The sequence below is a fragment of the Camponotus vicinus genome, unplaced genomic scaffold (assembly GCF_025532165.1).
Source record: "Camponotus vicinus isolate PSW18456_S1 unplaced genomic scaffold, iyCamVici1.0 SCAF_11, whole genome shotgun sequence".
NCBI lineage: Eukaryota > Metazoa > Arthropoda > Insecta > Hymenoptera > Formicidae > Camponotus > Camponotus vicinus.
The window spans coordinates 1,617,355-1,634,709 of record NW_028141947.1 but is presented as its reverse complement, the minus strand read 5'-3'; the positions used below and the strand labels follow the sequence as shown (position 1 = coordinate 1,634,709).

At 37.3% G+C, this 17,355-nt stretch overlaps 2 protein-coding genes across 3 annotated transcripts in view; one reads left to right on the top strand and one right to left on the bottom strand.

Annotated features, from left to right (window-relative positions):
- Positions 1 to 17,355, bottom strand: part of Snx6 (sorting nexin 6) — a 166,199-nt gene that overhangs the window by 90,008 nt on the left and 58,836 nt on the right. The window lies entirely within an intron of this gene.
- The window catches only part of Dpr12 (defective proboscis extension response 12), a 289,232-nt gene that overhangs the window by 217,389 nt on the left and 54,488 nt on the right, over positions 1 to 17,355 (top strand). For both annotated transcript variants that reach the window (XM_083083057.1, XM_083083056.1), the window contains exon 5: positions 16,540 to 16,674. In XM_083083057.1, coding sequence (XP_082939183.1) covers positions 16,540 to 16,674 — 135 coding nt within the window. The remainder of the gene's footprint in view (positions 1 to 16,539; positions 16,675 to 17,355) is intronic.

The following is a 17,355-nucleotide window of genomic DNA, read 5'->3' as shown; positions in this document are numbered from 1 at the left end:
CAAAAAAAAAAGAGGAAGAAAAAAAGAACCTAATGGCGAAAGACGGAAACTACGGCAATGCGTGAAATAATAGGCGTCCAATTTACGGTGAGCTGTCGACGAAGCTGTTCGCGAGAGAATAACGAGAGAAAGGGAGAGCAAAAGAGAGAGAGAGAGAGCGAGAGACAGAAGGAGAGGCTGAAATAGATAGACGGAGTAAGGTGGAAAGAATCGCTGAGAAGCTTATGTCGAACCAACGTGCAATTTCAGGCGGTCCGAGTCGCAGCCGGAAGGGCAATTGCGCCAAACGCCGGAAAAGGGGAAATCACTTTTCCGCGTTCCTCGCTGTCGGCTCTTTTGTCCCTCTCGTATTTCGACGTCGGGCTCGCGCGCGCGGGGGTGCAAGTTGCGTAAGCAGCCTCTCGCACAACTGCAGCCGAGCACCCTATGCACGGACAGAAATTGCGGTTCTCCCGGCTCAAAGAACCGCCGGAATCCGTTGCCAATGCGGAATGATTACCGTGTTTATAGCCATTGCGGCACGAGGAAAAGAGGATTTCGAAACGTAGCGTTTTGTACGAATTAAACAGGATTCCCGACAAATGCGCAGAATTTTCGCGCATCGAATGATTCTAACTTCCGCAAGAGTAAATCAATAAACGTAGGGACGCGAAAATATATCATTCGTCGAGTATAAATAAATATGAATAAAGCATGTAAGCATATGTAAGTGTATATATGCTTACTTTAATTTATTAGCTCATAAATAAATTTATAAATAAATTTATAAATAAATTTATGAATAAATTTATTGACTCATTAAATAAAATATACGGAAAATTTGATTACGTCGAAACGATTTCGAGTTTTCTCTCGTATCGAACGTTAGTAAGATTGCTCGCCAATAACAAGAGATGCCTCGCGGTCGTGTATCTTTCATCTTCGGGACGCAAATTGCAATTTTTCGATCAACAAGCTGGCACGATTAAATGCGCATTTGAAAAACCACTCTCTGTAACACACATTTACTCCCGCGGGATATATATATATATATCCGATTCTCAGAGAGATTGGCATCAATAATGTTATCGGTGAGTTTCATAAAAAAAACACAGAAATGTCTTAAAGTATTTTACAAGATGAGGATTATAAGAGATTCGGCTTATTTTCATAAATGGGAAGGATTCTCTCGCGAATAGATACGATCTGATGGCTGATCGATGTAGAGTCGGGATTGGATATCGCGTACCGCGTGCGTGTGTGAAATAACGTCGATGTGCGGGGGATCTGCGCACGCATATGCGAGACTGGGAATACCGGGTGCACAAGTGGAAATTGCGGTTTCTCGTTCAAAGCACCAGCGGAATCGGCGGCGTCATAAAAAGATTATAGCATTTTCTATCGCGCAATATGAAAACCTGATCGGAATGTTATTTCGGTTCCTTGTATTTCTACAGATTTTTGGAGTATATGTATAACGCGATCAAATATCGCAGAAAGTACGGGGGCGTGTGATTTTATTTCCACTGATCTTTATTCTAAAGACACGAATCAATATATTATAAAGTGTTACATAATTGATGAGGCAAAAATAAAATTATCAACGAAAATTCGAAACGAAAATTAGAAAGCACCCTTCATGCTTTTTATGACAATTCCAAAGTAATATTTAATTTATTGAAGATTTAGTCTAATTAATTTAAATGAATTTATACTTTAAAGATCTCTCTTTCTAGATCGAAAGGAATCGAAATATTAAGCTTTCCATCAAGCTTTAGAAGATTCATGTTTTATATAAATTTATAAAACTCACCAAATCAAGAACAAGTTAGATTAGGATAGGTAGTTTTAGAACTCGATATCACAGTTAATTAAACATATGAAGAGTCATAATTATTTAAAAAAATAATCCTTGCAAGAAGAAGGAGGTCCCCCAGTAGTATTTAATTAATTTCGAATAATTTTTTACAAAGCTTTGCGAACCATTTCTACTTTTTAAATAAATAAAGGAAAAGAAAAAATTCAAATTATTCATCCACTAGCTAATAACCTTTTAATATTGAAAATATATTTTATATTAATATAGGATCTCGTGATTAACATACATTAATATTCCTACAATAAATAAATAAATAAATAAATAAATAATCGAAAAAGTTACTCTTCCCGGAACCTGAATTATTTAACAACATGGTTAACGCGTCCGAATATATCTTCGATGGCGAGATGAGGCGAAAATAGGATCTTCCGGGTCCGGTCGAAGCAGGGCAAGAGTGATACATTATGGTGGCGAAAGATTCTAGTCATGGGAATGCAATTTTCAGGATAGCATTCCTCCCGCCGGACGGTTATAACTTGGAATCTTTAAAGTCTCCCGAGAGAGTCAAAGAAAGAGGAAACTCGACGTGATATCCGAAGAAGAGCCGAGGGTGCTCTCCGCCTTCTCACTCCCTCTCCCCTCCCCCCCGTGAGTGAAAACGACGGGGGTGGAAGGGAGAAACGTGGCGCGTGTTGGCGGCAGATAGGTGTTCCACCTTTTACGTCGGCGAAATTTATTTCGAGCAAAAACGAACATTTCCGCGGATATGTGATACAGGCTGACGACGGCTCAAATCGAATTTTCGTCCGTTCTCATCCGTCTATACCGGACGAAGACCACGGGCGCGCACCTCGTGATAGGATCGCCGTATTCTCGAAGGGACCTGACTTTTCACATAGAGTCTCGTCGCGTCGTTCTCTCCCCATGACATATATATGTCACATGATATCTTCTCGCGCGAAAGCGCGCGCTCTCGCAAAAGGAAATTATTTCGTATGTACGTGAGGAAGAAAAATCCTCGTCCCGTCTCTCAGGGAAAAGATTCCTCTTCCGAACGGATAGTTTTATTTCCAAAAGAAACTCTTTGGTTTCCAATGATTAGGAAAAAGACTGTCGATGGATTTTTACAGACATATATCGTAGTTTCTGTAGTTTCTCTCGACAGATTTATCATCATCGTGTGTTTAATAAATAATGAATGCAACGTTGCACACTTTTCAGTGAGGTAGACTGTTTCAATGTGCAAACAAATTTCATAAAGAATTGATACCCGAACATTTTTCACATTTCCCAAATGTATATTTTAATCCGGAGAAAATTAAAGTATCGAATGGTCGTTCTGTTTAACCTGACAAAACGAAGAACCGATGGAATATAACCTATTTACATTTGCAATGTGACTATAATCGTATAATTCTAATGAATTTTTACAACTGGCTTTAAAATTAAAATGGAAGATTTTCATCGCATGATACCTGATACTTTATATCTGTTTAAACTGAAATATTCGCATCCATACCAATGTATCTCGAAATATATTCCGAAATTAAAACGCAAGAGTGTAATAGTGATTTGAAAATAGTTAACCGAAATGATGGTTAAAAACACAAGAACTTTAAAAAATACTTTTTTTATTTATATGAAATGTATTTTTTGAAAAAGTGGCATTTATTTATTAATTACTTATTGATTTTTCTCTTATTTTTGAGACGACATATTTAACTCATTTAATTATAATTTATGAATTTTTATTTTGATCTCATTTACCGAAAAAAAAACTTTCTATTATCCAAATAGAATGAATCATTGAATTTTTAATTAGGACAAGTTAAAATATATGGATTGTCCATTGCGTAAAAAATGCATTCGAATAACATTAAAAAAAACTATCGTAGTTATATATGTACACAGTAAAAAATAAAATGTGAATTTTCACATGTCCCAGAAAGTCCACTCTAAATTTTAAATTAACTCATTCATCGTATGTTACTTATTGACAAACTAAAAATGTTAAATAATTGACATAATACCTTACATTTATTTTTGTTATCGTGATTTGAAGTGTAACGTAAAAATAATATACAAATTAATTAAAAATTACATGAAGAAATAGTTACAATAACTCGTAAGAAATGTTGAGGACATTAACATATAATAGTAATTATTTTAACTTAAATTATTTGTAATAGAAACATTTGATTTTAGTAAATTTGATTATTTTTGTATGTCAAAGTTCAAGATTATTTGAAGATTCACTTCAACTTTTCTTAGAATGTTAAACTGACTTTGAGACATGATGATTGTTTAAAATGATTATGTTAAAAATACTCAAAATAATATTCCATTTCTAAGAGACATATACAAAGTGTTAAGTTATAAAGTTGACATAAATGTAACCCATGAAAACGTTATAAAAATAATAACATATAGGTTGTATATTAATTTTATATTAAAGTACTAATCAAAACGTGATAACACAAGAAAATTTTAACATATGGACGCATAATTTTTACTGTGTATAAGTCACCAAGACACATTAAATGTTGTATTAAATACAACTTCATCTTGTTGACATACATATGCACTGATCAATAAGAGATCAAATGAATAGTTTTGTCGCATTTTATTTATTTATTTTTTAAAAAAGACACACAAGGATTTTATATAACTTCGTTGCTCTTCCTGTAAGTATGGCAGATCCTCGTTAGATTCGCGTTTCCAATGATGCGTTTCGCGACTTGGCAAACTCCGTGTCGACTTACTAATGAGCAAGGAGTCGACATAAGCAGGGCTCACCTGCATTAATTCCTCCTCGAGTCCAGAAACCACCTAACCACCTATTGCCCGCGATCCCAGACGTAACCGAATACTCGTGTTCCCTCTGTTTCAGGCGACATACGATCCCGACGTACACGTAATATCACTGTGTCGATGCGGGTGATAAGTGACGACAGCGTCACGTCATTATTCGTAATTAGACATGAGACATTAGATCTCCTCGAGCTGTTTCGGCCACCCTCAACCTGGCTGTTGCCGTCGAAAGCCGCGATAACGAGAGCGATTAGATTGTGCATTCTCGCAATAATAATGCGCGTTGTACACACACAGTAAGTAGCAATATTGACTTAACTTACATTCAATTAACATGTTCGCCGGCACCTGTACCACGCATGCGCAACATGCTTCGATTTTCGCGTTACGAACAAACGTTGCATAGAAAATGGCGTGGCAATAGAAATTTTTCGTAATAAATAAATCTCCCCTCTGCATAATTCCAAATGCGCCCTAAATTAAACCACCCTCAAGCAAGTTAATTTCATGCGCAACGAGGTCGCGCTCAAAATGTTTGCGATGACTTTCTCGCCCTCCGCGTCCGCCAAGAAATTATACCGTCAGAATGGTCAGTCACGTAAAGCAAAGTCCAACAGTAGATAGATTCTAAATCCCGAACCGTGGAACAAACCGAATTACCTCTACCTCGGGCTTAACTGGACTAACTAGAGGGAACGAGAGAGAGACGAGAGAGAGAAAATAGAGAGACCGGTGGCGCGACGTCGTCCAGGACCCTGCGGGGAAATGAAAATGTTTCGCTGCTCGTTTCATCTTGGAATCACTTCGGGAGCTCAATCCCTTTTTCCCCGTTAACGATGTCATTGGTACGTATTACGAGTATCGCGGCGGACTTTGTAACGAGTCTGACACATGCCCTATATATGCCGATGACCCGTGCGATACCGAGGACTTTCACGCAAGTGACAAGAGCTGGAGACTTTTTTTTTATCCCTCGTGTCCCCCCATTCTGAAAAGCGATAGCTGAGATAAATCACTGTACAGCCGTCGCCAAAGTATTTTAATAACACGTAACATGATGTTTCTTTATCCATCATCGTTCGTGTCCCGCCCGAGTCAAACATTCAATAACCGATCAGATTCGTTGATGGGATATATTGCCTTTCGAAGTGTCCCAACAATTTTATCGAGAACAACTAAATCGAATTTATCATGCAAAAAGTGAAGCAATAAACGCACGAGTCTCGTTAAAAGTATCGCGTGAAACGAGCAGGAATTACAAAGAGTAGGGAAGTGAAAGAGGAAGAATATCGATTATAAATGTGTAATAAAATGACGTATAGTCGTTTAACCCTTTGCGTCACGGTGGGTCGCTCAGCGACCTTTTTCTTCGCAGTTTTTCATTTTTTCAACTACTTTTTTAATAACAAATACCACGTTTTATGTTTCTACAAAATTTCTAAAACGTCAATAAGTGTAAAAGATATGAAATCATTAATTGTTAATTGCAAAAATAAGATATATAAAAATAAATAGTCAAAATTAGTAATCTTTCACGAAGAAATGTATTTTTCACTAATCTATTTTAAAAAATCAAGAGAGCGATTTTTTTACATTCTAAAGTATTATTCAGATTTTTTTCAGAATTTTTCCGTTATTTTTGTTGTTAAATCTATATAAAAAATACAATATTTTCTGTACTGAATCTAAACAATGTGAAAAATGTATTTTTTTTAAACTTTCTCTCTAAAGATTTTTTTGAGTCACAAAATTCGAATTTATAGGAAAAATTTACAATTTTTTAAATTTATAATTTTCTGCTATATTTTATTCGCCATCTTGAATTTTTTTAAATCGAAAATTTTGACATAGATTCGAATTCAGAGACCAAAAAAACGAATTTACAGAAATTTTGGATGTATAGAAAAATATATGGTTGGAGGTTTGAAAAAAATACATAAATATAAAATTGTATCAAAAAGTATAATAACTTTTGAAAAATTACTCGCTATGATTATTTACTCGTAATTATTTTGATCGACCAAACGCGTTTGTCTTTCCCAGTGATAAAGAATCTCGAGATTCAGACGAAACTCGTCTTACCCACGTTGGAAGATACGTTGACTCATTCCACTTCTTTGTTTCGATCGACGAGCGCACACGGCTGCCGAGCACGATTCCTCAGGTCGGCGAATCTGGAGCGCGTTAATCACGAGAGCAGGACGCGCGTTCTTTCACGTTTGCTCTCCCCTTTCACCCCCTCGATTAAAAATAAATCAGGACCTGGTTCACGTCGGCGGCGCGACATAATCGAACGGCCAACACGTGGTGGCGCGCTCGCTCACACGACATCATCGACACAGCACGAGGCAGCAATTCCCTGCCTCTGTTGCAGTGCCACAATAATGAAGAGCGCTCTCCAATGGGTTGCCCATCGCGACAAAAGTGACGCATAAGTCGAGCCAGGCGCACACAGCCGTCACGACTACTCTCTCTTGTACATATGTATGTACCATACATTCTCCCGCTCCATTCTCTGTATCCATCAGCACTCCACTATGCATTTCCACGTCGACGCGGCTTACTTCGAGACTTATGCGCGCGAAAAACGACGGCGTTTCACTTGGCGAAGCGAGAGCGGAGGAAAGAACTCATTACGCTCGGAGCTTTTATGCCGCGTTCTCGGTCCTCGGTTCTCCAGCGAGTCGCCTGTTCTAAACAGTCCCAGCCAGGTCCTCCAGTATCCGTGTGCATGTGTGCTTGTATAGTTTGGCGGAATTTCGAGAGACGCGTTCATGAACCAGACGAGCTGATTCTCCTCATCCCTTGGCTGGTTCGAGAGGAGCCAACACAAAAAGGGGAATATCGCGGCCGTCACCGCTAGTCGTTCCCAAGCTGAAATACGTGGTGATGGGACGTCGGTAATTAATGGGCGACCGGCGTCTTGAATGACTAGGGGAGATTTTTATAATAGATCTTCCCTCTCGTGGGTTTCTTTAAAACGCTCGTTGTTGTTATAATCATGTTGCGCGGGATTTATTAACGTTACGACGTAATTGATTAACGCGCCACGTTGGCCGCTATATTTTCCAGCCGAGCGCTGTCCGTTTCCCACGAGCGGCTGACAATTTCCTCGCGTTTCTCAATGCTTCGTGTAAGAATCAGGTGTATCTTCTAGCGTAAGAGGTATACCATCAACCGTGAAACAACAAGAAGCCTGTGATACGCGGGTCCAACTTCTTTCTCGGAATTGGTACGCAAATAAAAGGTAGGAAATCGAGACAGCGCAAAGTACATGGATAGATTATACGGTTAGGTCCCTGTGCGACTTTCGCTCGACTATATCCAGTTGAAGAATGACATATCATTACGCGCACGAGGGATGCGAGATGTACTGGGATGGAAGGCAAGAAGATACACGTGTCTTGGAGGCCCGATATTTTTTCCCATCTTGCAACAGAGACTCGTATTTGCAGGAGGTTTCGCGCAGCCCGGGGTCCTCTCTTATCGACGTAAGTATCCCGGCCAATCTGTCGTCTGTCACGTTCGCGGTGGTCGCGGGGGTATTGCATCGTTTCGAAAGAAAGAAAGCACGACGTCGAGTAATACAGATGGTACGTTGGATGAAACGTACGCCTGTCTCGTGCGCGCGCTGCCTTTTTCTAGGGCTCACGTGTCACACCTTCCACGAGGCACAAATGCCTGCCCCGGACCAATTCCCAGAAGTACCTATGGATTATAAATAGCGTGAGGGAGTCGCTCTCCGCCGCAATCCAAAGATAAAAAAGATTAAACCGGTCGTCGCGCGGCATTTGCGCGAGGGATCCTTCGCGTCTGACCTATCTCGAGACAACTTGACCCTCCTGGTCTTGACGTTCCTGTAATTAATAGCCTCAAATATATCCTCCCGTTGAGCTCTCTTCGCTCCGAAAGAACTTGCGATAACATCGATCGACATCTCGACCTCATGTTTTTTTTATATTATTTATGTGTATAAATACCAGGCGCAGTCGGAATAAATTATCAACGGTCAACGACATATTGACCCCATTTCATACGTGATTTTATCCGTCTCTATTTTTCGAAAGTGTCTATTAAAATATTAATTAGATTAATATTCCAGATATATGTTAATCCTCAAATCTAGAGAAGAATTAATTAATCTTATACAGGGTGTTCCATTTTAACTTTGCCATCGAAATATCTCGTAAAGTCTAAAGATACGAAAAGATGTTTCAAACAAAAGTTGTAGAATTTCGAGGGGGGACATCTGATGGTGACTTTGACTTTGACCTAGAGGTCGAATTTAGTGGTCATTTGAAGGTCAACTTAATTGTTTTAAATGGAACTCCCTATTCTTTATTACATATTCTCGTATAGCTTATCTCGAGAGCTTTCCAAAACACTATAATTAAGTTAGTTTTCATTAAGTATTTTCCGAGTTATGAGGCTTGAAATCATTTCTTAATTTTAAATAAACCGTAAAATATCTTGTAAAATATTCATTTTTCGATTATCTTACCTTAATACTTTTATGTACAAAATAATGAGAGGAATCAATTGATGTAAAGAAAATACATAGTTGTTTCGAAGAAAAAAATATGTAATTTGCAATTAACAATTACATATTTTTTCTTAAAAATAACTATGTGTTTTCTTTACACCAATTGATTCCTTTCATTATTTTGTACATAAAGTACTTAATGAAAACTAACTTAATTATAGTGTTTTGGAAAGCTCTCGAGATAAGCTACAAGAATATGTAATAAAAAATAGGCAGTTCCATTTAAAAAATTGAGGGTGATCTTCACGTGATCTTCAAGTAACTATTTAAGATCAAATTAATGACACCATCTTATGTCTCCTTTAAAACCATATAACTTTTGTCTGAAACATTTTTTCGTATCTCGCATATTTTTCAAAATATTTGCCTGTTAAGATTAAAATAAATCACCCTGTATAATAAAGATTGATATTAATAAATCGCAGAAGAAAAAGTAATATGCAAGCGATAACAACGTCAAATCACATAAATGGGCACTGTACAGCCATTACCTTTCACAAATGTCGACACGACTTTCGCTTCCTTGGGATTCCTCTCCCCATTTTATGCCATCCAATCGTTACGTCAGCAAACATTTCGCTCTATGGGCGAATACCGAGGAGAGGCAAACCTACGGAAGGGACAATTTAGCGCCCGTATCAGAATTAGAAGCGATGGTACGCGAAAGTTTCCCTCGCATATCACGATTTCCCCCGAAATTCCTTCCGCGAACTCCATACAAATTACCAAGTTGCCAGATGTGTGTACGTGTGTACGTGTGTCTACATTGTACGTATACGCGTGTGTCTTGTCAACGTTATTCACACCGGCTTGACTTCCCGAAACAGCTCTATGTCCGCAAAGCTATCGTCTACGCGCCGTTTGACACGTCATCGAACGTCATTACGTATATCATCGGCCGCGAACGGGCCGTAGCACGAGTTATAGCCTCACGTTAGTCCTGCGAAAGCTTCAGCGTAAGCACAACCGAGACAGGCGTTTAATGATGTAGCAGAAAACACAATAATATAAGAGATATGATTTGATATTTATAGCAAGAGAGAAATACACATGTGCTTAAACTTATCTATGCATTAAGAATTATGTCATTTATTATATTTGAATTGACGTCTCTTTAATAAAACAATCATTGTGCGATATCTTCTTGTTACATTTCAATATTTTGATTGAAATATAAGCTTGAATAATTAATGGATTATTATAATTTTATTATATATAATTTTTTATATCAATAATATTTAATATCAATTTTTATATCAGTAATATTTAATTTTTAATATTAAATTGTTTTTTAAATAAGGGATTTTTGTGCACTCAGAAAAATCAGTATCAGGTCTTCTATCTATCTTAAAAATATGCAAACGAGCAACACACATTGGCCAGATTTTTATGCAATTCTCAAAATTATTGCAAAAGAAGAATATCATTTAATGATACAATTATTTTCGAGACACGAAGATTTCCAAAATATTCGCAACTTGAAATAACCAGAATTAAATACTGGGATAATTAAAACTATCTTTTATACATGAAAATGTGCATACGGCTAATGAGAAAATTAAATGTGCGAGCATTTTACAAAGTTTTCAGAGAATTTTATTTTCATATGCTAAATATGAAGGCTCACATAAATATAGGATTATGACTTATCGAAGCAATTCTAGGCCAAAGAGTCAATATGGGATTGACGCGCGCTTGTTTATGCGATAAGCATCGGCTAAATCGAGGGGTTCGTGCAAATAATATTTCAGTTCGAAATGTATACATATCGTATCTTCCGGCGAATGCCCGTGTTTGACGAGAAAAAAAAAGTGGCTTAAACACACGATGCTGATTCTCCGCAAGCGCACGCCTTTACCTGATGCTTTTCCCTGCTCGCAGTCGGCTGCAAAAGTTTAATAACTTGAAAGCGTTGTATTTTTGCCGTTGTATCTGCCGTTGAACATTTTACGTCGCTTTCAAGTAGAAGCTAACACATAAACATGGCGACTTGGGAGTCGTAAGGGGAAGCCACGAGTCATATCGCGAAGAAAGAATGCGATCAGTAAATGTTGAAATTAGGTTTATTACGTTTTTATTATTCTTTCATAAACTAGAAAATGAAAAAATTACGAAATGAAATTACGTAAGAAATAAAAATTACATTTTAATTTGATCTCACGATTTAATCACGATTTGAATCACGATTTAATTCGACACTTGAATGACAGAACATTTATATATATATTTATATATATATTTAGTAATTGAATCAAAAGACAGGAATGAGTCTTGATTGCATTTTTCTTAACGAGAGTATTTTTATCAAAATGTTTCTACATTTTTTGATCAGCAAATAAACAAAATAAATTTGTCTACAAATATAAACTGCATGTTACAAAATTAGAAAAATATTAAGAGCAACGAGACTCAAATACTTTCAATTGGATATTATTTTTAGTCTCAGAAATTATTATTTGTCGAGACATTTTCACGGTAATAAAAATATAAATATTCTATAAGCAATAATCTTTTTTTCGCAGGAAAATTATCGTAATTATATTCAATGGATTTAGAAATGACAAATGAAAATGACGATAATGTAAGGAAAGATATGAATGCATACATTTTAAATTTAATTTGTCCCTCCAGAAATATTCCAATTTTCAGCAATTTACGTAGCCATCATACATTTAATCGTATTAAAAAGAAAACGGAAAATTTCAAGCACATATGACTCTAATTAAATATACGAGAGTACTCGTTAATAAATGCGGAATTATTTAATGAACGATATCCTCATTCGAAATTACAAACAAATAATTAATATACCGTAAAAGGTAATAATCCGTCTGATTAAACCGAATTGCATTAACGTAATTACGACTGCGTGTGTCACCGAGATACGGCGAGCAGGGAAATTTTATGTGACGTCAAGTAAGAATCTTGATAAAAGAAAAAAATATGTAAGATTTACTACGATTTCCAGGCCCACTTTATACGCGAGATAATACGATGCTGCAAACACATGGAAATTTTTAATCAACGTACGGAGGAGGGAATAATCGGCGACGGATAAAAAGATCGCATATTTATGGATTTTCATGATTATGAAATTTTTTTTGCAGTCGGAAGTAATTGCGAAATGTGTTGTTGAATTGCGCGAATGAGCATATGAAAAGCATCTCTTTCTGCACGATATTCATTTTTAATTATTAATACGCGCAAAGGAGTATGAAATGATGGCAAAAGTAATATAGATAGAAATAAATATCTCCATATATTTTTTAGCGAACTTTTAATGAATTTCTGAAATTTTATTTTATACTCGATAAACGCAAACTTTGCACATATTTTTTCTCTTGCATCGACGATTTCGCTCATTACGATTTAACGATTAATCCAATACGGTACAAGTTTATATGTTTGCTAAAAAAAAAAAATTAATTGAACAAAAAATTAAAAAAAAACAGCATATGAACGGATTAATAAATAGGGATGACAATATGAAAGATATACAAGATAACGCAAATTTTAATATGTGAATTAAGCAAAATAAATAACGACGTGAAGAGAAATTACATGCAAAAAAAGTGTTTGCTCATCGCAAATTATTTCTATCGCAACTCTCGCGTAAACGCTCGAGTAAAACGAGTATTTTACTCTCGTGTAACCGGAGAAATGCATTAGTATAGTCAATATATAAAGCCAACATGACGATAATCGCGATTGTCACGCGCGTAAGATGCCATTCCGCGTCTATATTTTCGCAAAGGTCGAACGACCGACGCAAGCAAAGAGCGTATATTTTCGCGGAGCATTTCGCAAGGGGAAACGAGAAGCCCGGCTGATATATGCTCGAGCCTTACCCCTGAAAATCCGGGACGCTCGGCTTTCCTTGGCACAATTGGGAGATTTTCGAACGGCCCGATCCATGACAGACGTCATTTTTATCCCCGCCGTGCCAGATAAGAGTATCATCCGCGCATTTCGGAGGCACCGAGAGATGAAAAAAAAAAAAACGCGAGCGGAGAACGAACGATACACGGAGTCGATAATCCCGTGTTAGCAGGACGCGTGTATTAATCACGAGAAAAAAACACACACACACGCGCGGGATTCGATTCGATTCGAAACGCCAATGCGAGAAATGCTATTTACATAGGCAATTCGCGGGCGATGCGGTAATTGTAAACGCATATCCGCGCCAGATGGTTCGCGATTTTATCTTGAAAAGCCGGCCGAAAAAAAGAGCCGGTCGTTCGCCGCGCGAAATTCACGGCGTAACATTTACAGCATATTCCTCTCTGCCGCGGCAGGATAAAATTTGGTGAGGAAAGCACGCGCTCGCGCGGTAATATTTCCTTCGTAAATTTATCCGCCGTTATTCAAGCGCGATGAAAATAAATGTCACTCGTGAGCGTCGGCGGATCGAGGAGGCGACAATAAACACGAGCGGTACTCGTCGGCCGATTAATCAGAACGCGCGCATATTTCTAATTCCCGTGGTTTTGTACGCGACGCTGATCATTTGACGCCGAGAGGCCGCGAGTAAGGTAGTTGGGTCGTATTTATGACGCGCGTCCGACGAAATGAGCGAGTATATCACTGCGAATGCGCGGCGCGCACCTGGTGGCCGCAAATTCGCGCTCGTTACACTTCATACGGTACGAAAAAAAAAATTCCTCGATCAATTTGAGATCGATCTTTCGTTAGAAAAATACGTTGCAAAAATACGAGCCATTGAATAATTGTCGAAATATATTTTCAGATTTTTCTCCCTCTTTCTCCGAGCTAAATTGAACCATCTTACGTCGTTAAAATAGGCAGCGATAATTATATGATTATTGTTCGAAATAATTTTCAACGTCAGCAGGTCTGAGGAATTTCTCGAGCGGGAGAAACGAATGCGATATTTTTAATCGAGGCGCATTAAAATCGGAAATGAATCGTAAGAATGGCAAAATCAGATCGATTGATTGAAAAAAAATATCGTCGTTGGAAGATTGAAACGACAAGTTGAAATCACTTTGCGTCTTTAGCCGCGGGGGATAACAATTACGCGTTATTGCTCATCGTCCGAGTTTATCGCCGGCAGAAATACGCCGTTTTGCCGGATAACAAATTTTTTCCAAGACATTTAAACGCGCAGAGGGATTTAATTAACTCGACTCTCGTCTCCCCTATTCGCAGTTCTTTTGTATCGCGGGAGTGACCCATCCACCGCCAGCCGTGACAACAAGAGCATCAGCATGCTTGTCAATTCTCCCCTTTGTCATGCAAAGGCACACAAGGTTTCGTGCCGCTATTATAACGCGTCCATAGAATATACCGTTTTATTAATGCGATTATACACCCGCCCGCAACAATGGCGGATGCACGCGTACAACGAGAGAGAGCCCCGAGACTATCTCTCTCTGTCTCTCTCTCTAAAAATGAGAAAGAAAGAAAAAAGGAAGAAGAACGGAGGAGAGCAGCCAGGCGTTTCATGACGTTTCATAACCGCAACGTATATACGCGGCCAGAAGGAGCGCGTTTAAAAAAAAATAAAGAGAGAGAGAGGGAGAAAAAATAGCGGCGCCCGACTGTATATTTATTCGCGGTGACGTTTTTACCGCGACGCATTATCCATACGAACACACGAGGATGCCAGGGGTGCATCCTCGAGGATGCACAGGCGCACACCGTTCGCCGCTCGCGATGAGAGTCGGGAAGAGGGAAGAAAGTTCCGGGCACTCGTCCAAGTTGCCGGCGGAAACGATACACTTTTCAAACTCGCATAATGCTTTTTTATGCGGCGTACCTACCTACCTACCTACTTACATACCTATCTGTCTATGGGCACCATTGTTCCACGGCAAACTTTCCCCAGTTCCCTGCTGTGCACGCTCTGCGCAGCTTGGCGAAAACTATTCTTGTGTATGCATATATTTGATGACATCTGACGGTGCTTGGGATAGAGAGATGGTTTTCCGAGAGCGAGCGCACCTGAAAGAGAAGCGCGTATTGTTTTTCGAGGTACGAAGGGTTGTGATAAGTTAAAAAGGGAAAACGGTTCGACGACGATAATTTTGCTCGCGATCCCCGTGTTATTTTAGTGAAGTTACGTAACAAAGAGCTGAAATTTCCCTGAAATGGAATTTTCGTAACGTTTTAAATTAAAATTATAATTGCAATCACGTTTCGTGAGACGACGAGGTAATCCTTTTTTGTTTTCATATCTCGTATGCTAAGAAGATTCTTGGATCGATATAATATTTCTTCTCTTCGTTGTTATTAAATTTCACCTCCCTCGCATTTATTAGAATAGCGTTCGTTGCGCCAAATGTCGCTAAACATGACCGGTGCAGCGAGATTGTAAACAGAAATTAAAAACAGATGAAATTTTGAAAATTACTAATAGACGAAGCGTATTTATTTTAAATTTTCATTACCGATGTTGTTGACAAACGCGTACATTATATATGTATAAAGTGCAAATAGTACATTATACATCGCGTACCCATCTATTTGAAGACCTTTTTTTATTGAAAAAGATGGGAACTGCCAGGAAAGAGCACTCAGTTTTACGTTGAAATATTTAATGGACTGTACTGAAAACTCAGTATTTCGAGTTACAATGTTTCTGGACGAAGTTGTCGATAAGCCGATTTCCATGTACTTGAAACTCGATGAATTAAAGCTTGCTCAGCTTTCGTATTGTGCGTTTACTTTGAAATACATATATATAATATATTTTTTGGTCGTCAAGAATTAAAGTAGTCAAATATATCATATATTTTTTGATCATCGAGAATTAAAGTAGTCATTATCAAAAAATGAAAACTGATGTGTAAGCTTCTCATATTTCTGATTTATAAATATTTGTGAGCATATGATTGATAGTGAAGCTTTTTAAAAGTTATATCTCGTATATATAATTGAGCAATAAGTTTGTTTACTACAACTGCTAAAAATGTTTCATATTTTCAATCAAAATTGTAAACATTGCAACACATGTATTATACTCTTATCTTGGCTATGTAAGCAATAAAATATTTAGCGATAGCGTGTATCGTTTATAATTTTTTTTATAGAGTTATAATTGAAAATAATATTTGATAATTTTATTGCATTTATTATAGAAATTTTCGAGGAAGCTAATAAATATTTTTACCTTTATAATTTGTTTCCAACTACATTATCATCCTTCACAGAGTTAAAAAATAAATTATAAACTCGAATATTTTCCACTTTAAAACTTTATTTTAGATATTCACATATCTGAATAATTCGATTTTATCATATTCACGTAATTAAAAATTTCAGCTATTTTCAAGAGTTAAAATTCTTCTCTCGTATTATACGAAATATTACATATAATTCTGTGCAAAACGATTCGTGTCTGATTTAATTTTTTATTTTCCAGGTCTCGAGAAGTACAGGGATACTGTCCCATTTTGTCAATCTAAATATAGTGATACCAGAGGCGTTTATATTAGGGGGCGAGGAGCATCACGTCGATGTAGGCTCTATCATAAGCCTCGTATGCATAATAGAGAAGGTAAGATGCATTACATGTTGCGCTCGTGAGACATTTACTTCACACAAGCACGAACAAATCAACTAATAAATGTAAATAATCGATAAGGAAATCTCGATAAAGCAGTTTCCTCTTCAATTTCTTTTTCGACGTTTATAACAAAAATTTATTACATTATACATTACACTATATATATTGGATATTAACTGCATCAATAGTGTTTTGTCCATTCACCATATTCGGTCATACTTATTCTTTAAATCGCGTTCATTTTTAATATGTTTACGCGAAGTGGAGTTAATGTATATCGCGCATAAAATTCCATGTTTTATAGATAGACATTTTTTCAACACGGGATACATCGGAAAGTAATCATTTCGACACGATTTTCATATTTATTAACATCATTGTCGTGTTGCTATTAACTCTTCATCTGCAATCTGGGTTGTTAACGATCCAGACGAAAATTAAATTTTAAATGACTCCGAAATGAAGAGAGAGAAAAACCTGGTTTTCCCTTCTAAAAAAAAACTTGTTAGCGGTGGAGTCTTATTCATCAAGCGACACCAAGATAACAACAATCTATCTTTGATTAAAATAGAATCGAAATTATGCTAGGATCGTAAACGACCTAAATTGCAAATGGTGTCAGTATTTCTGCAAGTAATGCATTTTTTAGTAGTATGAATTTTAATTTTGCCC